The 26,043-nt window shown below is 40.6% G+C and overlaps 1 protein-coding gene across 1 annotated transcript; it reads right to left on the bottom strand.

The window, feature by feature from the left end:
• Positions 1-1,087: 1,087 nt before the first annotated feature.
• Positions 1,088-6,025, bottom strand: YAE1 (YAE1 maturation factor of ABCE1). Its single transcript, XM_082479847.1, has 4 exons — positions 6,000-6,025; positions 4,783-4,922; positions 3,043-3,164; positions 1,088-2,618 (listed from the first exon to the last, which is right to left on the bottom strand). The coding sequence occupies exons 2-4, from the start codon at positions 4,897-4,899 to the stop codon at positions 2,189-2,191; spliced, it is 669 nt and encodes a 222-aa protein (XP_082335973.1). The 5' UTR covers positions 4,900-4,922; positions 6,000-6,025; the 3' UTR covers positions 1,088-2,188.
• Positions 6,026-26,043: the final 20,018 nt, after the last annotated feature.

A 26,043-nucleotide genomic window follows, 5' to 3' on the forward strand; every position in this document is an offset into this window, starting at 1 on the left:
TAGTAGTGACTAATGTTTCATTTCCTCCTCCAGTTGCATGTCAGTCCCAGTTGTCATGAGAGCTATCTTCAGGAATGCTGCCAAGGTGAAAGCTGATAGTGAAACACAAGACGCGGAAGCAGATACGAAACAAAAACCTGAACCACAGCATGAGCAAATTACAGATTCTAATAGTCTCGAAGAAAGTCTTTCTGTGGCTGGTCAGGAAGATTTGGTAGTGACAGATAGGCCAAGTATTACAGACAGCCCAAAAGAAAATCCCTCTGCAGCCAAACTGGAAACTCTGGGTGATAACATGGAAAAAAGTAATCCCATAGTAAGCACAGAAGATTTGTGCAGAGTGGAGGAAAGTAATTCCACCGCTAGTACAGAAGCTGTTATGACAGATAAGTAAAACACACAATCTATTGTTTCATAATCAAACAAGAAAGAAATATTTTCCCTGGCGTAGACTGCTTTTCCAGAGGTAGTTGGAGAGAACTTGGCAAGCTCACTGCCTACTTAGTAATTTGTGAATGGAGGTTCCTCTTTGCACACTATTAAATACATAGAAGTAATACTCTTGAATTTGCATTTTTAAACTTCCACATTTGGAAAGTCTAACACTGCTCTAGTAACCTTTCTTTGTGTCTGCACCACATTCTACCACAGTATGGAAGAAACTCCTGTCTAACATATGTGATAGAGGCTATAACATAACACATGCACTTGTAGAAAAGTAACGTTTATCCATGTCAGCATTATGCTAAATAAATTGAGAAAAAGAAAGTTGCTTGAACAATTTTGTACATATGTAATTAATACAGACAGCCCTATTTGTCCACTATTTCAGAAACAAGTTCAATAAGAGACTCTTAATTGCAGTTCTTTTTTCCTCTAATGCAGCAGTGGTACTGAATGGCAGCCAAACTTACAGTTCAGCAACTCCATGGCAGGATAACAGAGCCTTTGCAGGACAACAGAGCCTTTACTAAGAAAGTTGTAAACTCAGTCTCTGCAAGTAATTGTTACCTTAGCTTTTTTCTGGCCTCGAAGTATAAAACTGTTTTGTGACTTTATTTTTTTCTTAAGTATAGTTAAGTCAGCTGTTCAAAATTTCAGTTTGTCTCTGTCTAGACCTGCTTTGTCTCAGACATGAAGGAAACTTACAAGCAATTTGCAACAAGTAATTTACTGTAAATCTGTTTAATTAGTGTAAAACAAAGATAGGCATTCACAAAGAAAGACTTCCTGACCAGAGAGATTTGCAACTGCAGGTAAGGCACACAACAGGAAAAGGAGTCAAATACAGAATATTGGCACAGAAATACAAAGTTGTCAGAAATACGCATGTGTGGCTAACAACGTGTTTCTAAGAGAAGGAGAGTATGTTGAAAAGTTTGGGAAAAACACTATGGGAATAAGGGAAAGAGAGTTCAGGCTAGAGGAACTGGCAAAATAAATACAAAAATACAATTACGTTCATTAGACTGGAAATGTGTTCAGAGTGGTCTAACAGGGTAAGAGTAGATGGTCTAACAGTAAAACAATAGAAACATCAGTAATTCTGCATTTAAAGAGAATGGTGTGTTTTCAGCAAAAGTGAAATAAATAGAACTGTATGAAGAGAAAAAAAATAGTTTTTAACTGTAAAAGCGCACTGTATAGTGGTTACAAAAGGGAAGAATTTGACAAAAGGTGAGAAATTCCTATATTTTATATAGTGACTAGAGAGTCACAGCACTCTAGAAATCAGCAGCAAATCCTGTTCTATTTTGCACAGAGTTAGCATATCATCAACAGCAGTTTGTTCTGCAAGAATAGCTTCTCCATAGCACTGGGCATTTATTTTTTAGATATTAGAGGGGACCTATTTAGAGGCTATTTAAGGGACCTGCTCCATTTCCAAACTGCTTCCAAAGAGAAAGTGAGGGTGAAATGATAGCTTCTGACACAGAACAGAAACATGTTTAATAAATCTTTGTGGAGCTTTAAAAGTCATCTCCCCTTTCTACGCAAGTTATATTCAAGATCGAAAGCAAGGTGGTTTTTTTTGCCAATCATAGTGAAGATTTACAGAAATTACCTCTACTGGGAAGTATCAAAATTAGATTTTCCTAAAATGAAGTGATGCGTCAGCCTGTACATAGTCCACAAACTGAGAATCAAATCCAGCTGAGATAATTTTAAATACCACGAGACAGAAAAACTAATGTTCTAGTTGCTGGACATGATGGAGTATATCCACTGATAAGCCCAGTTGCTCTACTAGCCAAATAGTCTGCTTTTTAACCCAAGCAAGGGTTGACCTTTCAGGATCTGTGCAGAGTTTTGCCTTGCTGCTCTCAGACTGCAAGGACCCAACCTCACCATTATTTCCACAAATGTTTTCACCAAAGCTGCCAACGTCTTTGTGTTTTCCAGCTTTAACTTCATTGTGCTCTGTCCCAGCTGGAGCTGTGTGATTAAGGTCCATGTCCTGAACGGAATCTAAAATGTGTCCGAGATGAGGCGGCTGTTCAATAGAATTCAGATACTTAAGCACATCTTCTTCATGCTTTCCAACCACATTGAGAAGATTATTTATCTTACTTAGGGCAGAATCGTGTCCATTAAGATGACACCAGGACAAGAGAGCACTGAAAAGTGAAGAAAAAAAAAAAAGTGATTACATGCATCCACACAGACTTCCAGTGGTTGAAGGGAGATAACATGACAAGGTATCATATAAATGTATATCATCAAGGTACCATATAAATGTATATATGCATCATTCACAGTTCTGGGAAATTCAAGCAGTAGAACTGAATATTAAGCTTAAAGACGTAGATTCAGATAATTTTCAAAGAGCAACTGAAGATCTATTTCTAAGAATGATCACTCTATACCCAGGTAGGCAATTCCCTGTATTCAAGACCTGAGAATTCTCAGGTTGTGCACTTTGGACAGAATCACAATCCACTTTTTTTTTTATTTTTTAATTAAAACAAACCAAAAACTGCATGCACATGCCTCCGTACACACCCTCCACACACATACAACCTTAAAAAGTTTGTAACTTACTTCAGGGTTCCTCTGAACTGGCCACAGGTAACCATCAGCTGAGCACCGTGTCTATAGCCTTGATTGAAGCCTTCCTGGAGTGCAAGTTCTTTCCCAGCCTCAATTCCATCCCTATAGCCTTCCTATAGTAGGAGTGGTAAAACAGGCTGTTCACAATGTGAAAAATTTGACCTATGACCATTTCACAATAAAAAAGTTTGAACAAGTATTCAGTCTCTTAAATTACAACTTCCAGGTTTGAACATCCTCCCAGCTACATCCCCACTGCCAAATCAAAACATGCTTTTTGCAGTGCATTATGATTTACTGACTTATAAGATCCCATTATTTTCCAAAAGGATCTCCTGAAGGGTCAGAAAGTGAGAAAAGTATTTTTAGAAACATCAAAAAATAAGACAAATCTGCAGGAAAGCATGCTTGCTTTTGTGATGACTGACTCCCATATGAAAAATTCCTTTAAGAATAGCCTCATATAGTTTTCTAGATGTTTAAAAGTAGATACGCTGTAAAATGTCCCCTTCAGCAGAGGTACTCTCCTGTCTGTAATCCATGTACCTGGTTTCACAAAACTAGTTACTGAGCCCTGCTACTCTATATGCTGGATCTCACTCAATTCAAGAATTACACGGGGAAAAAAGATGGTGATGGGAAGTGGTCACGTGTGCACATAACATTGCATTCTGTAAGAAACAACTAATGATTGTAATGCAAATTATTTTCTTTATATTCTAATCACATTACCATATAACGTAGAGTAAGTCTTAACTTTTTCCACGTGAAAATTCCAATTTGTAAGAATGAAAACGTGTATTTGCTTATGAGAGAAGAAAACTGGTGGCCTTACTAGAGAAATAGCTGGGAACAAGAATGTTTCTTTATTTTGCCCAACATACAGCTGTAGCCTCAATAACTTTTTCTGATTTTGCAGTATCTACTCCTAAAATACCAGCGGGATTTGGGTACGAACACTAAACAGCCCCTTAAGAAAACCAGTCTTTTCAAGGGACTCAGATGCAGCAAACCTTTCCTTGGTGAATAATACAACAGCTCTGTTGTAATACCATTCCCCATCACCAGCCTACACAACAGCTTCCATTCATGTTCTTCAGTCAAATGCTGTTCACCCGTGAGCAGACGAGCCCTACTGGCCCCACTCTGAATGATAATGTATCTGCTGAAGTAACCTGGGTTTATGTACTTGCCTTGTTCCCTGTAGAATTCCAGGGAGGGAAGGGCTGCGGAAACCAGCAGTCATAAAATATATTTTTCACTAGGAGAATAAATAAGCCAAAGAACTACCCAGACCGCAATATCCAATTGTGGTTCCACATGGAGTCACACATCTTAAATCCGACTGATGAAGAACTCTACTTAAAAATCCAAACATCTCATATTTCTTTATTAGCACTGTTTAGCTTTGTTCCCCTACATTTACTAGTGGTATACCTACAAGTATGAAGCAAATAGCTCACATCAGAATTTAGCACTGCCTTCTACAAATACACACGGTTGTACAGAGGGAGCCAATGTCTTTTGGTAAAACAGTACTTTGCTCTGATAGACTACTAGGATGGAGTTTCTGTAAAAGCCTTTCCCTAACATTCAGGAGAAATTGAGCCACAATAACGTTTAAGCAGGCACTCTTAGTTCTCCCTTTAAATCAGCCATATGTATATTAAGGTATGTATCAGTAAATCCAAAATTGTTAGAAAGACTGTTAAATCATTTTTACACAAATACCTTCAATCTTTTTTTCATGGTGCTGTTCCACTCTTTCTGTAGTAGATACATCTCATCTGCATCTTCATCAAATATATCCTCACTGGATCGGCTAACTGCAACTTTTACCCAGGACATAACAGCAGCGATGATGACGACCTCTGTTTGTGTAGTAAAAAAACACTGAAAAACTCTCAAAAGTCCTTCTGGCTAAGTGTCAGATTAGAAGTACAGGCAAAAAACATGAATTCTGAAGAGAAGTCATGTACGGAGCCGATTATTCAACCTGTACATTCATTTCCACATGGAAGATGGATGCTGTTTACCATCAGGGTTCATCTGTCAAGAGGAGACAGTCAGATCGTCACTTGTAAAGCAACTTTTGTAATTTATGAGGACAACTTAAGACAGTAGTTTCTTCCCTTCTTATGGCAGTGACACGTATATGCATGTCAAATTATCATTTCCAAATGTTGCTAGTACACCAACAGCAGGCAGAAATGACTTTATGACTTGATTCTGATAGCAGCTGACAAATAGCCCTATATAGCCTCCATGTGATGCATTAAGTTATATGTGTAGGTAATTGCCTGCAGAGTTAATAACTAGCAAGCATTTTCACCTTTGATTTTCAGTTTTCTGGTTACACCAAATACTTCAGCATCTTATAAATCTCGAGTAGGAATACTCCTTTATATTTTGAATAAAGAACTAGCTGGTTACACTGCAGAGGGAAGGCATTAATCGGATTGTTCCATCTTTTTCCAGGGAAGAAAACCTCAAGAAGCCACTTGCTGCTAATTCACTGCCCTAGTGGAAATTCTTACAACCCACAAATACTGTTTTTTGCAGAGGCACCGACGGCTCGTGGGGGCCCCATGGCCCCCAAGAGCCACCCTGCTCTCGGGCGCCCTCCTTTTCCTCGGACACAACGGGCTGGAGCCCCGCAGCCTGCAGTCCCCCTCCCCGCGGCGGGCCAGAGCTGCACCCCACCGGCCACACACCCTGCCCAAGCCCCCGCCGAGCCCACAGGCTTCCTCCCTCTCCTCCCCGCGAAGGCACCGGGCAGGCCCCAACCCGCCATTTCACCCGCCCGCCCGGCGCCCAGCTCCTCACAGGAGGCCGCGCTGCGGGGAACCTTCCTTCTCCCCGACCTGGCGGCAAGCGCAGCGTCCCCTCGCCTCACCTCTCCCGGGACCACCCCGCCGCCAGCCCAACCCTGCGCCCCGTCCCCTCACCACAGCCGTCGCGCCACGGCGCACCACCACTCGCTGGAGGCCGCCATCTTGACTGAGGGCAAACTGGCTTCACTACCGTAGGAGTCAGTAGGGGAGCGGCAGCCATGTTGACCGAGGGCAAGCTCCGCGGGGGCCTCAGGTAAGCAGACGCCATCTTAACCAGCAGCCCCGCGGCTTCAAAGCCCGTCAGAGACACTGGAGGCGGAAGGCCATCTTGAGTGCGGGCGCAGCCTCGCATTCTCTTCAAGGGGGCGGGACGGGGTGGCCGGGGCCGCTGGGCCCTGCTGCCCGCTGAGGGGTGCGAGTCGGTGGGGTAAGGAGGCGTTTCTGCGAACCCCTCTGCCAGCTCTCCAGAGCGAGGGGCGTGTGGCTGCCTCAGGCCTTCCACAGTGCCCTCAGGCCAACCCCGGGGGGACTGTGTCGCCCGGGGCACGTGTTCTCTGGGGCACAGAGGCTTTGTCTTCTTTTCAGTCATAAATTGTGGAATTAAAAAAAACCCACCACCAACAAAACAAACCAAACCTGCCTTGTTGGCTTCTGAATCCTCAAGGTCCTTGTGTGTCAGGCACGCCCTTAAGCTGTCCTCTACAAGATTTAGGCATTACAATAATAAATGCTTTTTAGTAGGAAAGATGCCAGCAGGAGTCGTGTTTCGTTTCTTGCTTCTATTAGAGAAAACTGTACTATCCTTATGCCACAAATACAACAGAATAATGTGTTTTTCTCAGGGCTGCTTACGAGCATAAGTTTAAAAGTTGGTTAATCTCCATAAACATACCATACACCAACTTTGAATTGAAGTTGTATGTTTCTCCATAATGCCAACTCCTCTTACAGTAAATGCCCTCCTGTAGCGAGTGCTTCTGCGGGTCCCTGAGAGGGGCCACATTTGCCCCTCGCCCAGAGAGGCTGATTCCCCGTTTGTCAGGATGGCCACAGTGCCACACTCACCCACTGGTGACTGCCAGGTGTCCCACGGACGGCTGGTGAGATTCATTAGGGCAGGGCCAGGGGCACCGCCGGAGATGACAGCAGAGCCTGTCCTTTACGCTGCAGGTGCTGAGAGATGAGCGATCGCGTGCTGCGACTCAGACGGCCACAACACTCTCATTCCCTTGGGCCATTTTGTTTTGCAGAGAGACAGCCGGTCCTCCTGCTCGTGGCCCTTATCGGACGCTGACTGCTGGTTGCATGCTGAGGTATGAGTGGCCAAGTAACCCAAACCTGTGTAGAAATAACATCTGGATGAAATAACACTGGACCCTCTGGATGGCCAGAACTGTGCATATCTGTTCCTCAGCAGTTACTATACATGTCCATGGCTGCTGATTTCCTAGCCCAGTTTTATCACTTCCATCTCCTGTTGTAGAGGATTATTTAGCTAGCTCCACCATATTTTTTTTTAAACAGGCAGCAGTGCTGAATATAGCCTGCATGCATAAACGCCTAGTCACAGAAAAGCCTTCTAGCACAGAAACTCATGACCCCTCATGATGGGTCATAATGGCACTACTAAACCTGGGTTAACCCTTTGCTTATCATCTTGCACTCTGTCCCCTCAGCCTCTTGTTCTTCTGGAACAGAAGCACAGGTCGTGGCTCAGGGTCACCGTGAGTTTCCCAAATTCACACTCAGTTTACATGTCTTACATTTACCAAAGTTGATCATTCCACACAGATGTTTGTTTAACGTAAGTCCTTGTAACCATGAGAAACAATGAAGAAAGCTCATATTCCCACCCCCTTCTCTTAGTAGTTGTGGGTGAATCATATTGTATACATAAAGCGGCATTGTTAGGTTATGAAGTGCAGTTGCAACTTGAAGACAAGTTGATTGTGTGCTGATGGCCTGGAAAGGGCTGCTGACAAGGCTTGAGGGTGAGGTGTAGTGCCTCAGGGTGTGCATGTTTTCCACACCTGTGTGTGCTCTAAATAAAGCAGTGTCTGTGTATTAAGGTGATGCTTTGTAATGACACATCCAAAGGATCAAAACATGGGAACGGTATTTCACAGGCTACAAAACAGCTCTGGCATTTTTGCAGAATAAAGAAAAGTTACCTGAAAATCTGAAAACCAAAGTAGTAGTTGATTTTGACCCATTGTAAAGTTTTTCACTGCTATATCTAAGATTAAAAACTGGCTAATTTTAGGCTTATGGTATCTGTTATACCAAAGGTACCTCTGAGCCATGAACATGCTAGGCTCATCAGTTACTCCCTGCGCACCTGGAGTACTGTGGAGAGGTTCCAGAGGAGCCAGTATATAGTCATGCAGAGTTTAGGACTACCAAGGGGTTGCGGGAGATCATTACAAAGAATTTGTGTCAGCTTCATCTTAAAGGTAAGGTTTGCCGTTAAGCAATCAGCCAGGAGTGTTTGCCAAAAGCAAAATATACGAACATAATGACATGAGCTGCACCTTTACACTTTTATTTCTATACATAATGTTTCAGATAAAGCTTTGTTCCCATTCAGATCATTATTACACACTCTTGTCTTTCAGTCATCAGTGCTTCAAACCCAAACTGACAGGAGCAGACAATGGATTTCATCATAATGCACAAAGACGCCTCAAGATTTCAAACTTATTTGAAGGGTGGTTGATTACTATAGCCAGGACTTGTGCTGTGTATGTGCTCTGTGGGGCAGGATGATCACATTCTCATTAGGGCAATTTTTATTGTTGTGTACTGCTGTCTCTGGCAGAGTTGAGCTAAGGCTTGTGAAGGGCACAGAGCAGAGGACTATTTACACTTTAAGTTATTCTCCAATCACACAATGCTTATTGTCATGCACCAGCTGTACCACATTTCACTGGCTCTAATTTTGGGAGTAATATAATCCTTTTAAGAAATCACAGTTCTTAAATGGTATTTGGATGAATTTCAAGAACACTTAAATCACTGTTCACTTGTTCTCTGTAGTAAACAAGACTAAAACATAATGGAAAAGAATAAGCTATTTACATGTGAGGGGAATGAGACCCATCAATATTTAATAAAGTTGGTATATGCACCAAACATTGTGCAAAGTTTCTGAAGAGTCTTAAACTGTAAGTTCCTCCCCAAATGTGTCTTCTGCCTTTGGTCAGGTGTGTAGGTTTTTTTCCAGGTATGTGGCTCTACTGCCTGGTCAGATTCTAGGCTGTTTTCATAGAATCATAGAATCATAGAATGGTTTAGGTTGGAAAGGACCTTGAAGGTCATCGAGTTCCAACCCCCCTGCCATAGGCAGGGACACCTCCCTCGAGACCACGTTGCCCAAGGCCACGTCCAGCCTGGCCTTGAACAATTCCAGGGATGGGGCCTCAACAACCTCTCTGGGCAACCTGTCCCAGTGCCTTACCACCCCCAAAGTGAGAAACTTCTTCCTAATGTTCAATCTGAACCTGCCCTCTTCTCATTTAAAGCCATTCCCCCTTGTCCTACTGCTACATGCCCTAGTAAAAAGTCTTTCCCAGCTCTCCTGTAGGCCCCCTTTAGGGACTGGAAAGCCACAATAAGATCTCCCCAGAGCCTTCTCTTCTCCAGGCTGAACAGCCCCAACTTTTTCAGCCTCTCCTCATAGTTTTCCTTGAATATGGTGAATAATGGCATTGGTAGGACTGCCTACAACAGCAAAAGACAGACATACTCATGCTCACATGCAGCCTAGGTCTCTGTTTTGCTCTTGACTCTTTGCATTTTTCCTTCATGCAAGGGGTGGTGGGGCTGTGTACTGCTGGCTTAATGTTGCGATAATAATACAGTGACCTCCAGTGCTTAAATCCTTTGTTTCCAGATCTACCACAGAGAAGGAAACAGTGAGCTAACAGGTTAACTGCAAGGTCATAGGCTTAATGAGGCTTTAAATATTGCAGCTCACAGCACAGGAGACTGTAATGACTGTAAATTAAACAAGGGGGTTAAAATAAACCACTAGGATAAATGATTATTACCAGGGCACGGTAATAAACACACATTTCTGTGTTTTCCTACAACATCTCATTCAGGACGTTAAGGCAATTTGCTGGTAAAACCCTATCACCCTCTTGTGATGAAGGTAAGTAATACATAGGAATCACTTCCCTGTTTTTATAAAATCAATTCTCTCTCCTTTAATAACATACAATAATATTATACAACACTTTGAGTCAAAACGTCTCATTTAATGTCAGAACAAAATGGAAGAATATGGAAAAGAGCTAGAAATTTATCAATATATCAAGGGTAAATGCCTAACATTCACTTCAAAGCACCACGGGAATTTTAATAACCATTTTGTCATTACTTCTCGCACAAGTATTTTCAAGGGAGAGGATAGTTTCCTGCCACTTCCTTCCCCTGTATTACCAAAGCACAGAACTTTGATAGATAAATGTTACAACAGGGCAGTTTTCCTACTTGCATAATCATTGCCATTTCAGATCCTGGCAAAAAACCAAACCTTTCCTGAATATTCCGTGGACTGCCAGCAATTTGGCTTGCACTGAATTATAAGTGGAAGTGGTTAGGCAAAGGAATAATTTCCCCCCACACTCTCCCCCGCTTTCCCCAGGCATGCTTTGAATGTCCCCAGGGAAGCTAAGCTTGCAGTCTGAAAACTGTACTTTGAACTGTTGCGTACTAAACAAAGCAGCAGGTACAGTTTATTAACACCAACGTAGTTCCCCTCCCTCTGTCATTTTCGTCAGTTTGCTCTTCAAATGAGTGAAATTTGTGGTCCTCAGATGTAGTCCATATTTTCATTCTGGAAGTTCAATAAAAACTCTAACAATGCACAAAAGGTGGTATGGCTGAGATCAAAATGAGCTATACACACATTCCAGCGCAAGATTAATGCTGACAGAACAGAGTGTAATATGGGGCTACACTATCCTTTTTAGAATATACAACAGAGAAGCAAAGAAGGAATATTCCTAATTGTCTTCAAACTGTTGACAGTGAGCTTTTTACACTGTGAAATTCCACATGAACAGAAGGAGGTCATGTCAATAAGGACAAGAAAGCGTAATAAATTCTACATTTCAGTTGTGTATCTGAAGCATGTGTCTACTGAAATTGTAATATCAGTGATGAGTCTGACTGTTTTTTTATCGTCAATAAATCAGGACTCCGTATCTCTGTGACTCAGATATCCTTCAATAAGATTTTTCTGCCTTATTGGTTACATTTTTTGATGCAGAGCTGCCTTTTCTGTTTGTATAATATATATATGATCATAATATGCAAATAATTACCATAAATGTAATTGGTTCAAGGAAAACGCAGTATTCTGCCTATGAATTGCCCCAGTGAATTGCGTCTCTATTCAAATCACACAGACTTTTTGTCACACTTGCGTTGGGAGAGAAATGCCATCTCTTTTCCTTTGGTTAAGAGACGAATTGCCCTCTCTGTTTTGTCCCGTGTATAAACTCAGGCAAATGATGAAAAACTGCAGGAATTGCAGCTGTACAACGCTGATCCAATTGTCTGAAGTGAATAGAACTGCTAGAAGGCATAAAACTTGTGGAGTGCACTGATTTCTTTGGCACCTGAAACCATGAGAAAACAATAGTTTCAGTGACAATGCACAGTTTCTGAAAGGTTGAGGTTATGACAAGGGTGGTTAAATGGTGGCTTTTGAATTGCATGTGGATTGTGAACAATTCCAGTACAGCATGTATGCCATATCTGCAGCGTATAATTGGTTGTTTGGCTGTGCAAGCACAAAGGCTGCTGGGCGGTTCATATCCCCAGCTGTGGAAGAAAGTGAGCTGGCATCCCTGGGCCTCCTGGGACCCAGCTGTACACTGGGGCTGGCTCCCTCCCGCAGGGAGCTACAGCCCCCTGCAGAGCCATTGTCACCTGTGAACTGCTACCCGAGCTTTCTGAGGAGGGCTCTGCTTTGTGAGACAAAGCAATTGCACAGGGCAGCATATTGCTGGACACTGGCAAAATGTTTATATCCATTTTGCCCATTTTTACCTTATGAATGCTGCTACATCCAGGTAGTGCGTATTAGATGTTACCGCACTGCTCCTAGCAAGGCAGTGGGGCAGTGGACTTCCCCTCTCTTACTTCGATTCTTAGTCCTACTCTCTTAATCAACGCTGGAAGTGCAAGTAAGACTTTGCTTACAGCTCTGGCTCTACCCTCAGCCCCCTGGAGGTGATGGCACGTAGCTAAATGCACAGGAAATTATTATCCTGCCTTCCCTTGAATGTGATCTTACCACTTTTCTGGGTTAATTTTTCAGACCTGCAAGTACAGATATGCTGATCTTTCGCAATTGTCAACCGTGCCAGTGGAAGGTGCTATCTTCAATAGTAACTGCAGGTGCCATGCAGCTAACAGAACAGGGAATTTGACGTTTAAACAAGACAAACCATTGCATGTGGCATGTCTTGAATATCACTCACTACCCTGGAAAAGACTGAGCATGGTTACTCATAGTTACTCCAAATTTATTTCACAGGACTTAACTATATACATTTAGATGCAGTTACTTTGCCATTGTATTTTGCTCAGGAACAAACAATTGCATTTCATCTGACCCCACAAAACCCCACCATCTAAACAAGTAACATTAGGTACTTTTTTTCATTGAATTATTGTGGTCAGTATCTGTCACCCTGACTTCTGCTGAGGAGCACATTGCTATTCAGGTAGTTATTGATTTCTGTGGGTTTGCACTCAGGGTAATACGGTTCTCAGCATTCAGGATCACAGAGAAGGTGAAATTTCTCATCAAATTTTCAGCAGCAGAAGACTTGCTAGCTCTTTAAGAAAACTGAAACAGCAGTGGTCATGTTACAAGCTCGGGCCCTGACTTTAGAGGAATCATATGATACATTCAAAGTCTGAAGCTGCCTTTCTTTGCTCATCCAAAAGCTGCAACGAGCAGTGTGGCTCAGTGGGATACATTAGGCAGGCTTTGCCCATATTTTAAATAGCAATAAAGAGCTTCAAAGTTTTTCAAAGAACTAGAAAAAAAAAAGAGCTACAAACTGTCCTTCCATTTTATGAAATAAATGAAGTCACACCGTCAGCGAAACTATATGTTGTGTTTTGCCACTGACTCAAGGCATCAGCTGACTAACTGTGACTAAACAATTTTACAAGTAATGCAGCAATTGCATAGTGAAACCAGAATGAATTCAGCACCACCTGAAGGCTGGGAATCAAATTTCATGGCAGTCTAAGTTACAGGGGATGAATGTAAGGGAAGCTGATTTGAGGCAATTTGTGCACAGAGGTGGCAAAAAGCTCTCTATAGAAATGGGCAACTTCATTTTATTTCTTCCTAAACCCAGATTCCACAAGGTTCTCTTTCTAACTCCCATACAGGTATCAATTCCTCTGAGAAACCTAACTCCCTGCACCAGCTGTGTTTGGATAGTTCAGCTGAGGTGAAAAATACATCTGAAAATGGGAATTGTCTTATAATTTTAATTGTGTAGCAATTGCAAACTGATCACATTGTCTATTGTAAAGTTTTAGAGTATCACCTGTCTGTGCAATATTAGTGTCAAGGTCTATTCCTGTTATTTATAAACCTGGTACAAACTGAAGTTAACCGTCAGTTCTGTTCCCAGAACTTTATGAAAAATTCACATTTTAGGGTCTTTTTCTGAAAAATGTAACTAATTAAATTTTGGGGTTTTTTTTGTGAACCATCTTATTCTATTGAGGAGCACCTTTTATCACAGTGTTTGGCAAAGGCATTTCCAGTTTATTAAAGAGACTGTGATTTAATAATTTGGCTAAGGAAAATGTGCAGGTCCTCTGAGAATCATTTTAGCACTAGTGGAATAGGTCCTTTTTTTTTTTTCTGTCAAGAAGGAAGGTAGTGTATAAATATTTTACTAATGTGCTGAGGACTGCATTTTATCCTCATGCAATATTAGCTTCTCAAGAAAATTCTCAGGATATATTAAGGCATACAATGGTGTAGCCTGTGATTACTTGAAAATTTAAAACCTTGTTTTGTCTGTCACTCCTACCCCCATATTCCTGTGCAATGGCTGTTTTCTCTTTTCAGGAGCTAAAGCAACACAGACGAACATTGTTTCCTGAATGACTGATGGGGTAATGAAAATTAATAGTAGCCCCTACAAACACCATTGATTTTTTTAAAATCTCAAAGATTGACACCTTATCTTTGTATTTGAAGCAAGCGTATGTCTGTTTGTTGTAATAAATGTAGGTATGCATGTATACCCTGATACCTATGAGCATTGTCTGCAGACTCTGAGGAGCTCAGAGGCATATTTCAAATTCACTTCAGCAAGGGCACCAGGCTGTGTTATAAGGATTTCGTAAAAATCCATCCCTTAGAATCTTGTAAGTAATCTCTTGGATATCCTACAGGCTTTCTTTCATAAAGCTTTCAACACAGAGTTGAGTGGGCTGCGTGCGTGTGTATGAAGCTGCCTTGATTGAAATGCCAATATTCTCTCCCTTTCTGTGCTCTGAAATTTACTATTGCAATAAAATGGAAGCATTCCCTTGCATACCAAACTGAAGTGGCTATGAAGAACAACCACTGAAACCTCTCATTTATTTCATGGTTTCGTTTAATTGACATCAGTGTTCAATCCTTCCTACGGGCCTATTCATTGTCTCCCTCTCCTGGAGATTCACTCTGGATTCAGTGTACAGCAAATTCATTACTGAACTGCAGCATCTTCCCTCTCTGAAAGGAAGGGGAAAGAAAGAAGTCACACTGTAGCTAGAATCACAAGCATCTAAAAGCATCTAATCTTAGTATTTTTCTTTTATCTACGTTTTCTTATTTTCTTTTTTTTTTTTTTTTTTTAACTTCTAGGTATTTCCCTAGAAATATGTAGCTCACAACACCTTCCCAGTCTCGTAGTTGTAAGTCCCTGTTGAGGGAGAATACGTTAAGATGATGTTTATCTATCTCCCTGACTCCAAATAACCAGTGCCAGAGACAGAATAATACAAATATTTCTGAATAATTCATGAAATGATTGATGGGCAAAAAATATTGCAAACAATATCTATTAGGCATATTATTTAATCAGCAGCAATAAAACGGCTCATTTTGTAAAGAATATGAATAATTTATTTTAATAGTAAAGGATGAGAATTCCTGTAATGCATGATTTGTAAGATGACCCAACCAGCTCTAATCAGAGACAAGGGAGCATGTGCATAAGTAGCATGCAGTGTGCAAATAAGTAGGCAAAAACGAGAGAAAAAATAAGTTGCTCAGAATGGTGAAAGGTAACTGGTACCCAACAGTCCTTCCACAAGAATGGAGCCCCAAAAGTGTTTGAAATTAGGGTAGAAGAACTGGCGTGGTGTAAAATGAAGAGAGCAAGGAGGCAAATTTGGTAAAATCTTTCTTTCTTTGGAGAAATAAAACCAAATATTACCTGCCGAGAACAGGAAGAATGACATTGAGGGGCACAGTACATGGAGTGTAACCTCCATGTTAATGCATTTCTTGGGGAACAATGTTGGGGGAAGGATACGGTAACACATTAGGAGTACTGTGCTACAGAATATATTTTTTAACACTTAACATACAATGACCCTAATGCTCTTTTTAGCATAGTGCAGAATGTGTGGGAAAAGGGTCCCCCAAAACCTGGCTTTCTGGTAGCTCTCTCCTGTTCACGGGACAAATCCTCTTCCAGAGCTCTCTCTGATATCGGTATGATAGTAGTTGTTACCCGTGGGGACCATGTAGCCTTAGAGCTTAGCTGTGGTAGGTGTGATAGGTATAGTGGGATAAGATGATTATGGACTTGAGGATAACCACTTAGAAATTTCATTTATTCTGCGCTTACAGATCACCCTATTTCTAAAATTTGTCAAAAACACTGTAAATGTTAGGGGCATCTGCCAGTGGGATTTCACAGGAGATGCTGCATCAATGCTGTCCAGCATAGTGGCATGGGGACTTAACTTCTGGTGAGAGCAGAGCCATTCGTCAGATGGAGCAAGTTTATCGTGGCTTCTGTAGCTGAGAACTTAGAAGAGGTCCTAACACTTCACATTACATCTGGCTAAAAGTGGAAGGACAGTTCCAACTTCTACTGTGGGCTTAGATTCTGCTTTGGTACCTGGTTAGGAGTCAGTATATTCAAAATAGCTGAATCCAATCAAAAAAGTGAGGTGGATGGTATATGCTCATTTTCTACTCCATTCAGTGGACATTTCCTAAGTATTTAGTCCTTTCAAAAAAAAAAAAAGTAAAGGTACTGTGTAAAAATATCTACAGAATCATCTAAAGCCCTTCAAAAGAGCACTCTGCTACTAAATAATGTAACAGCGGGTATCACTCATTCATTAAATACCAATAAATAAATTAAAATTATCTGTAGTTTGAAATGCTTCTGAAATTATATCCATTGCTCTGTTTGTTCTGTATACACTTGTAAGGGGAGTTTCAAGGGCTTTCTTTGGTTTGAACTCTTGATTTTGAAATTTTTTTTTTCAGTCATTAGCAGTAAGAGAAAATGGAAGAACAGTGGATAAACCATTATTTATTTGAGATGACTGTCAGGAATGGAAAAAAAAAATTCCTTGAATTGAGAATAAACCCCTTCTTTTGCAGATTAGCCAAAGGCCGTCTTCTAAATCTTCCTCCTGAGAGGAGAGTACACAGGAGGTAACGGGACATTATGTCTTTGCCTTCAGCTAGCATTTTGCGTATATGCAGGAAGTCCAGGTCATCCCTTCAGTAGCTCTCATGCCCTGTTTTTGGGCAGCAGGGTGTGATAGCAAGGTGTGGGCCCTGGGTGAAGCTTCGGCTTTGCTGACATTGATTCAACAATTCATTGACTCAGTTAGGCAGGATTTCAACCCATGTGCCCCTGCCAAGTGCAGGGCACAGGCTAGCACTCACTGTTTCATTATAAGGTGTGGGTTGTTCAGCAGCATTTTATGTCTGTGACAAAAAGAACCTTCAGTCAAATCTTTGTGGGTAATTGATGTTTTACTCCTTCTTTACTGGATCAGAAGGAGTGGCCTGACCTTAACCATGTTACTGTCTTCCTGCTGTATACATGTCCCCCCTCTGTAAAAGAAAGCAAGGAACTTTACAGATTCTAAAGCTACAATAACGAGAATTTGTGTATGCACATGAAACACGTTTCCCAGTACAGTGCCATAGATAAAAATCACAAGAAATGTACTTTAGGGTAAATGAATGAATGAAATTTAAGACTAATACTGCAAAATAAATTTGGACTGGCTTTTTTGGTGGGGGGAACTCATTAGACTGTGAAAATGAATCACAACGTGCGTAGTACCCCACTGGCAAGACATTACTCACGGCAAAATAATTCTGTTGTTTTGGGACTTTGCGTGTATACTAGATTGATGGTGATTCAGTGTTTATTGAGATTTTTGGTGCGCATCTCATTTATGTTTATGCCTACCAGATGGTCTTTATTTGTCATAGTATTTCTTAGGATTTTTTTTTTTTTAACCTCAGATTTGAGTGTCTGCATGATGAAGATGCTCTATAAGTGGAAGAAAAAATTGAGCAATACTAAACATCACAGAAGACAAGCGATTGCTAAGGGTAAAGAAAGCAGATTATGATTACAAATAATAGTTAAGTGAAAAGCCCGAACTGATCTGGATTTTGGTTCTAGAGATAAGGTCTTCAACCTAAATGCATATCTTGCTGTGTTCCTCGTCTTGAATTTGGAGATTTGCAGTTAGAAAAAAAGCTAAAGTAGGTCAGTTCCTAAGAAAACTTTTTTAGTAGCAAGACTTCCAGAGTGACCAGAGGAGATGGTAGATGGAGTTGGTAGTGAAAGATACTCAATATCCTCTATATCTGTCTCCTTAAGTCACTTGATAATGGCACTATTAACGGCAGTCATGGTTAGAAGTCTGTCACTAAAACAAATAGAACTTTGGCTGGATTCTCCACTTCTTTCACAGAGTAGGTTAAAATAAACTTCCTATTTTCTCACCCAAAATATAGTTCTTCCCATTGGGAAGTACTCAGGGGGTATCTAGGAAGAATCGGGAACCGTTCTATGAAAGAAAGAAATGGGGACAAACCAAGTAAAAATTGGGAAATTTGGAAGCCCCGACAACAGACACCAGATATTTTGCCATGCGCAACAAAAAGAGCAAAAGCGTTAGTGTGCCTGAAGTATGGACAGCAGCTCTGATGACTGATTCAGTGATCTATCTATACTGCACATTATTAAGAACTGAAAAGCAGATAGCGATTGGTGTTAATTCAAGTTGATCTTTTCTATTCTAGCTTTTACATGTACTGTATTATCCAAGTAGTTTCCCCCAGTAATGTGACACACGTTTAAGGAGCTCACAGGAAAAAAGACTGGTGACATTGCTGAAAAGATATACGTGGCCTTCAGCAGGTAAAATCTTACGGTGTCTTTTGTGTCTTTTGTGTTCCTTGATTCTGTGTTGACGCTGATACGCTGATACGGGGGAAACAACATCCTGTTAGACATTACAACATACCAAAATGCATAGCAAGAATCTCAGATAAGAGGCTCCTGAATGAAGACACTAGGGCAGCTCTACCTTAGAAATGGCAGACAAGCAGAGCCATCTAGAGCCATAGAGATAACTGGAACGGCTATCCAAGGCCCTATTGTCTGTGAGGAGTAACCATCTGATTAGAACTGGTCTCACAGCTTGGAGCTCAGACAACTCAGCATTCTGAGTTAAAGGAAACTATTACAACTATCACACAACAAAGAGAACAGGACACGACAAACTGGGTTTCGGCCAGGCCAATCTCAGTGGCTTTGGCAACCAGATAAGGACAGTGGACCAAAACAATACAGTGATAAAAAGGAGTAATCGACTACCAGATGATTCTGAAGGACCACTAAGAGACTATAATGCGCATACCGGAGTGGGTAGTAGCCTATGGTAATGAATTCCCGGAAAAGTAATGAACATGTTACAAACACTCCTTTTTTTCCTGACCTCTTTCAATTTGAGGAAAGCAAGAACTGTCACAACTGTCTTCAGGAAGTAATTTTTCAATAGCTATTGGTAAAAAGCATTACATTTTAATATTTGTGCATTCTTATATGGAGTGATGTAGCTTTTCAGAGTGAATAAACTTTTCTGGAAGGCACACAACCCTTTCATAAAGTTCTTTCTCACTAATCTACAGCTATGCCTTTAAAGATATCCTTGGAGAGATTTAGGAAAGCAGATGTTTGCTCCCCTTTAAATTAAAACAAAAAAGAAAACCACATGAATTTAGTACTGTTATTAGCTCAGTAATGCAAGTGGTATATGGCTTGTCATAAATATCTTTTTTTTTGTGATGGAACGGGAAGAAAAAGTTTCTTTTTCCTAAAAATAATCCTCACTCTTTTGCACAGCTCTCCTCTGGTCTGTAGGTGTCATAGAATGTGGATGCAACAGATAAATATTAGTCTACTTACATGAAATAACTTTCTGAAAAGTAATGCTTTTGCTAAGTAAGTACTCTTATTTATTGAAGCTTTGGAAGTGGAGAAACTACTCTAGTGTATAGACAAGCATACAATATAAGATTTCACTGCTCATTCTCTACCTCCAAAGGTGAAATTTCTCAGGTTTCTCAGCTAAAAAACATTTTTCTCTGAAGTCTTATCCCGAGGCCTCCAAATCTGTACTTGCCTGTCTTGATCCCACTCTTCATCCATTCTCCCTCTCCCTCTTGCTTCTTCTTAATATCTGTCTATCTCAGGCAAGACTCAGAGAAGTGACTGAAAAGATTGAAAAAGCACCATGTTCCTTCTCTCCTTGAGGGAGTAAAGCGGTGGCCTGTAGCTGTAATAAGGCCATGGGATGAAGCTGCAGCGAATACTAGGGAAACATCTAAGGAACCTAGTAGTATCAAATACCAATTCTCATACTCAGTTGCTTACTAAGTAGTCAAGGACACCAAAACTTAGATTTACTCAGGATAACTTCAAGCCCTTTTCTGAACACCTGAATTAAAAACCTTGTCCCACTGTATAATCAATTAATGTTCAAGCATTGCCAGAACACTGGTCTACCCAAGGTGTCAAGTTCTCTCCAGCTGCAGTAGAAGCTAACAATGAACTCCTAAAATGAACATCCAAGGTAAATATACAAAGTCACATGGGGTCAACTAGGCCAGTTTCACATTAGCGATAAGATATAGTAGGATCTGATAACACGTTAATAGTCTGCTTACATAAATGTTATTTAATATACCATTTCTCTGCAAACAAGTTTGTAAGCAGTGCACAACAGCTGTTCTGCTTGGCCAGTGCTCAACTGCTATGATTTGTAGAAAGAGCATAATTTCCTCCAATGCAAGTTTCAGTGTGAATTCTAGTTTACTAAGGACAGAGGTGTTGGAGACTTAGACATTTTTAAAACACGTAAAAGATTGAACACTTAGGAATGGTTTTGGGAATGTCAGTTTAAAGCTTTCCCTTTCATAACTACCTGAAAAATGGGACTAGAAAAAAGGAAGTTCTATGTCCTATGTGTAAATGCGTAATGCAAGAAAGATTCTAATTTAAAGAATATTTGGCCATGTGAATAATTAGAATTATTAACTTTGTCTTGAGCCTTCTTTTCTCCTCAAAGGTGAGGAGAAATGGTAAACAATTATTTGATGTCATTTGAAAAATATCTGACTTATGATGTAGGACACGAGGTGGTAAAGATACAATCCTTGGTTAGAACCATGAACCCATCTTCTGGTTTACTAGATAACTCGGTAAAAGATTTCTATGCTTATTGCTGTAGACGTTCTTTTATAGAAAGATCTAATTTAAGGATTTCTAAGTATTGCAGTGTGAAATTAGGCTTTAGTAATTCTGAATAAGAAAGGCCTATCAAATATATACTGAGAACCCTAGACCTTGACATTCCTGTGAATCTATACATTAATTTACTCATGTATTTGCAGATAATGATATAATCTTACTCAAGAGTTTTAGGATGCAACAAGAGATCACACTCAGTTGTTCTTGGATCTGTATGGCTTCTTTAGGTCAACGTTATCATATATGGCATATATACGGAACAACATTATTATATATTCCATGTCATATATGGAATAAAAGATTTAGCATTTCTGTAGCTATAAGGAGCTAAAGGCTGCATTTGGAAGCACTAATGGATGTTTACAGTAGATTTTCAAATCCAGTTTCAATACCTGGATATTTCTGTTCTGATCCAAATATTGAAAAAGCTTCTTAAAGTAGTCTGAATGAAGCTTTGAAGTTCATGGTCTATAACAATCTTATTGCTGATCACATTACATAGTAAGACACTTCACCGTGCATTTACTCCAGACTGTTAACCCTTAGTCAGCTGTAACACACAGGGTGACATGTGCTAGGAAATGATGATAGTTTTGTCTGTTTTCTAAGGTGCCTCCCTCTCAGATACTAGCATTGGTCTGCCGGACATTATGTGCTATTAGAAGAAACTGGGTCGGGTTTGCCTTATGGTCTCCTATTTTGATCTTTTGGTGGGTATCCTGGTAAGAAAGTGGTGCCTGAAACTTACTGTGTATTGTGCAGTTGGCACCATGCTTGAATTGCTGTTGAAGACAAAGGGACTAAAAGGTGCTCCGAATTGGTTCTTTAATTCTAAAAGGGCAATACATGAGGACACTACTCACAATTTCCAATGGAAAGCATATCAGTTTAAGTTTTGAGTATCTAGGGTCAGTTCTGTTTAAAAAAAATAACAAAACCAATCAATTATATCAAGATGAATAAAAACATCCTCCATCATCTAATCTGATCCCACTAGACAGGGTTTAGGGCAACCCTTCTTTCGGATTGAGATGTTGCTGGTGAAAAAGGGAAAGCTTTCTACACAGGCTGCTGGGAGAGCAAGTGGAATGAAACGAGTTTGTAAAAAGTTTATAGAAAAAGACTGAATCTTCTTTAGAAACCTTGAACTTTTTTTTTTCTTCCTTTCTGTATCTAGGGATTTCTTGTGCCCTTGCAACTATTTTAGTTTACCTAGCTAGTCAGCATGCAAGCGGCTTTTTCTTTTGCAGGCTCTGAAACTTACTGTTGCAACTGAAAAGAGATGCAACAAAGTCTTCCTGCCAGAGACAAGGTTTTTTTTTCCCTCCATGGGATAGTGTATTAAACAATAGCATCAATGTTTAGAAAAATTCACAACTTTTCCCACCTTTTATAAAAGAAAAGGAAAACAATAAAAAAAAGTAATCAAGAAAAACATTTTCCCAAACCGTACATAAAGCCCATATCAGAAAACTTCCATGATCTTCATCAGAAACAACAGCATACCAGTAATTGAGTTCAACAGCCTTACCAAGTAAAGCAACCTTACCCATATAAGCAAAAAATATTAATACATGTAAATTATATTGGTGACAGGAATATTCTCATGAGCAACAACTGCACTGATTCTTGGTGTTTCATTTTACAAAACAGGAAGTAATCCCTCAATATATCTTAATAATACTGGAATATCTGTGGTTCAAAGGCACCGGTCACGTGGGAGACTTACAAAGCCCCATGTCTTTTAAACTCAGATAATGAATTAGCATCTGATTTATAAGTGCTTCATATCAGGAAAGAAACCTGAAGTTATTGGAAAGGGTCCTTGTCAGAAAGTTGTCCTTAAGGAAAACTTTACAAGGTTTCTTTGCAACCAGCGTTATTTCTTATTTTATGAAGTGGGAAAAAAATCCTCTAGAGTTCTTTTAAGTCCAGGGTAACTTTAGAATGAGGGGTGTGGTTTTTTGTAGTTTTTGTTTGTTTTAATGTTTCTTGGAGAAAGAATTGTTAGGTCTCAATCGTACTTTGACCCAATATATTTTTGTATAACATTCTGGCAAGCAGTAAGAACTCTGTGTTTTTCTGTCAAATTATTATTTATTTAAGAGTTTTCTATGACTTAATGATGCTCCTGTTCTTCTAGGGAACCTTTTAAAAGAAAGAATTTCAGAAACCTGCTGTTCCAATGTGCTACTGTATGCCAGAGTGTTTGCTCTCAAGAACATAATGTTGAAATGTTAACTAAATAAAAATAATAAGAGATGTTTTGAAGGAACTGCTGCAGGCTGGCTATTGTGTGTGCTCCTTAGTATAAATACTGGTATAAAAAAGTTTGGATCCTGACTGAGCTGCAGCAATAAGAATGGACATGAATTATATTTTCTAAATTATTTACAACTTCACAGTGTCTGTGGCTTTAAATTATTGATGCTAGTGACAACAACTGTCAATGAGACAAAGCTTCCACTGGAACAGCAGCATGCTATGGTGCTGCGGATTGGTTTGGTTCAGCCCTTCCAATCCTTCTTATTAAGGAAAAATGTCACTTCTCTCATGTTAGGAGAGCAGAAAAAAGGAAAGAAGATCATTATTAAGGGAGAAGTTTCATGCAATAGTCTTTGATTACAGTGTGTCTCTCAGAACTCTTGGGATAGCAAAAATGTTCTAACTGAGCATGAAAGAGGTCGATCTTAGCAGTGACTGCATAATGTTTGCTATAACACTTTTTTTGCATGTAGGGTTATAGCAGCAAAAAAATGCCTGCTGCACCACAAAGGACGAGGAAGCACTGTGTGACAGAGAGACTTTAGAGGGCACATTTGTCCCCTCCTACGCCCCACAGTGTATCTTCTAAGGTGATGTAACTCCACATTCAGGCAATACCTCCAGGACAAAGGTATTAGCCTCTCCATATGTGGTAGAAGCACTTGCACCTCTGTTGGTATAGCAGCAACAATCAGGAGTACCGCAGATCATCTGTCTTCTTTATTACTGCTGCTCTCTCCCGCTGACCCATGCGGCTGTAATCTCCTGAATCTGTCTGTCTATATCTGACGGCTTCCTAATAAAGTTCTGTTGCTTTGGGTGCAAAAGGACACGCCTGTTTTAAGTATGGTGGTGTAGGAGTCTGTTTTTCCTACTGGTTTATTGAAGTTCAAAACAACAACACACTAGGTGAAATTAATGAAGAAAAAAGGAGTACCTTGTGTTATTTGGATCTGGGGGTTGGGTTGGACCCATTACTGCTGAAAGAAGAGAAGATTCCTAATGTGAAAACATCAGTGAGCCCTGTGTGTGGGCTGCATATGTACTTGCAGAGAGGAATAGAGCTGTGTGAATATGAAATTGCATCCTGTACTGCTGGGGATCAGGTGCTGAATTGTATAAAGACAAGTGCTGTATTAAGAGTGGGGAAATGACTGAAGAGTGATTCTCTGTAAAGAATGATTTTCAGCGGAGAAGGAGAATCATGCCTCTTTTGTGTCCTCTTATTTGCAAGATGGAAGGAGAGAATCAAAAGCCTTCTTCTGTCATTTAGGAAACAAAGATCATCTTAATGACTTACAAAATAGTAATAGGTACATGGATACATGCTGAGGAGCCTGTGAAGCTGCAAAAAAAGAAGTGTACTTGTATGGTTCAGGTAAAAATCTCACTAAAATGGACTTGGGTTAATATTGAGGCAATGGCTGCCTTCTGGTTGCAGGTCACCAAAAAGGCAGGAGTTCCACCACCCCACAGGTTGTAAATGGGGCTCATCTGTGTAGCCTAGAGGGGCCTCCAACTCTGCAGCTTTACATTTCCCAGGGCACTGGCCTCAGGGGGCTATCCCTGGCCCATCAGCTATGCAGAAGAGAGTGGCCCGAATCCACGTTGCTTGAGGGGCTAGTCCCTTTTTTGCCGCAGAACAGCCACAATACATAGTGTTTGACCTAAGCACCAATAGAGTGGCCATAATATAATTAAAAAAAAAAAAGTTTTGCTTTTTTTCCCACCCCTTCAGAATACAGCACTGTGTTGTAACAACGTCATGCATGTCCACTAAGGATAATCAAGAGATAAGGACTCTAGTCTAGTGGAAGGTGTCCCTGCCTGTGGCAGCAGAGTTGGAACTAAATGATCTTTAAGGTCTCTTCCAACTCTAACCATTCTATGATTCTATAAGGACACAGAACAATGACAGAGAGCTAAGCTATTTGACAATGCAAGTGTACTGTACAAGACCTAGACACCCAAGAAAAGACTTACATAACTCTATTTGGGTGGCTGTGACTGCAGTATTAAGGTGAGAATTTAAGGGGTCAGCAAAAAAAACAGCAATAGGATCTGGTAAGCTGGCCCTGAGCAAAAGCAATGTGAGGAAGCTTTTTAGGTGAATTCCCTTTGACTAAAGAAGCCATGACTAAAGAAATAGTCTTGTTTGATTCCTTCAGTGTTTAGGGAAGCAGAGCACTGCTTCAGGGATATAAAAGATTGCCAAGATAACTAAGATGCTTGATTCCATCATTGTTTTCTCTTTCTACCAGCACCCCGCAGAGGCCTGACATTTTGTTGCTTAGGTCAACTGTGTCTTGGTCCCACCTCCTCAAATCCGTAAATGCAGCATATTGCTCTGCCGCCATTTACCTGACCTTCATCATGGCCATAGCATGAAAGTATGCAGTATTGACTGTGACCTCACAGTTTCTTTCTTGCATAAAGACCCTTCCAGCAGCTTTTACTGCAGTTAATAGCGAGACTGCTGACATCATAAGGAAATGGATCACATCATAAGGAAACGGATACAAATGAAGCTCCTGAATACACTCAAAAGCAAAAGAGAAGTCTGCAGAGGGTGGAAGCAAGGACAGGTAGCCTGAGAAGACTACAGAGAAAATGTCCGAGAAGCCAGGGACCAGGTCAGGCAAGCTAAAGCCCAGAATTAAATCCGGCCAGGAACATTAAGAGCAACAAGAAAAACTTCTGTAAGTATGTCAGTGATAAAAGGAAGACTAAGGAAGATGTGGGCCTTCTCTGGAAGGAAACAGGAGACCTGATCACCCAGGAGAAGGCTGAGGTACTCAATGACATTTTGCCTCAGTCTTCACCAACAAGTGCTTAATCACATCCAAGTTGCAGAAAGCAAAGACAGGGGCTGTGAGAATGAAGAACCTCCCGCTGGAGGTGAAGATCAAGTACAAGACCATGTAAGGAACCTGAAGGTGCACAAGTCCATGGGACCTGATGAAATCCATCTGTGACTCCTGAGGGAACTGATGGATGAAGTTGCTAAGCCACTTTCCATTATATTTGAGAAGTCATGGGAATCCGGC

The sequence above is a fragment of the Vanellus vanellus genome, assembly GCF_965231255.1.
Source record: "Vanellus vanellus genome assembly, chromosome: 2".
Lineage (NCBI taxonomy): Eukaryota > Metazoa > Chordata > Aves > Charadriiformes > Charadriidae > Vanellus > Vanellus vanellus.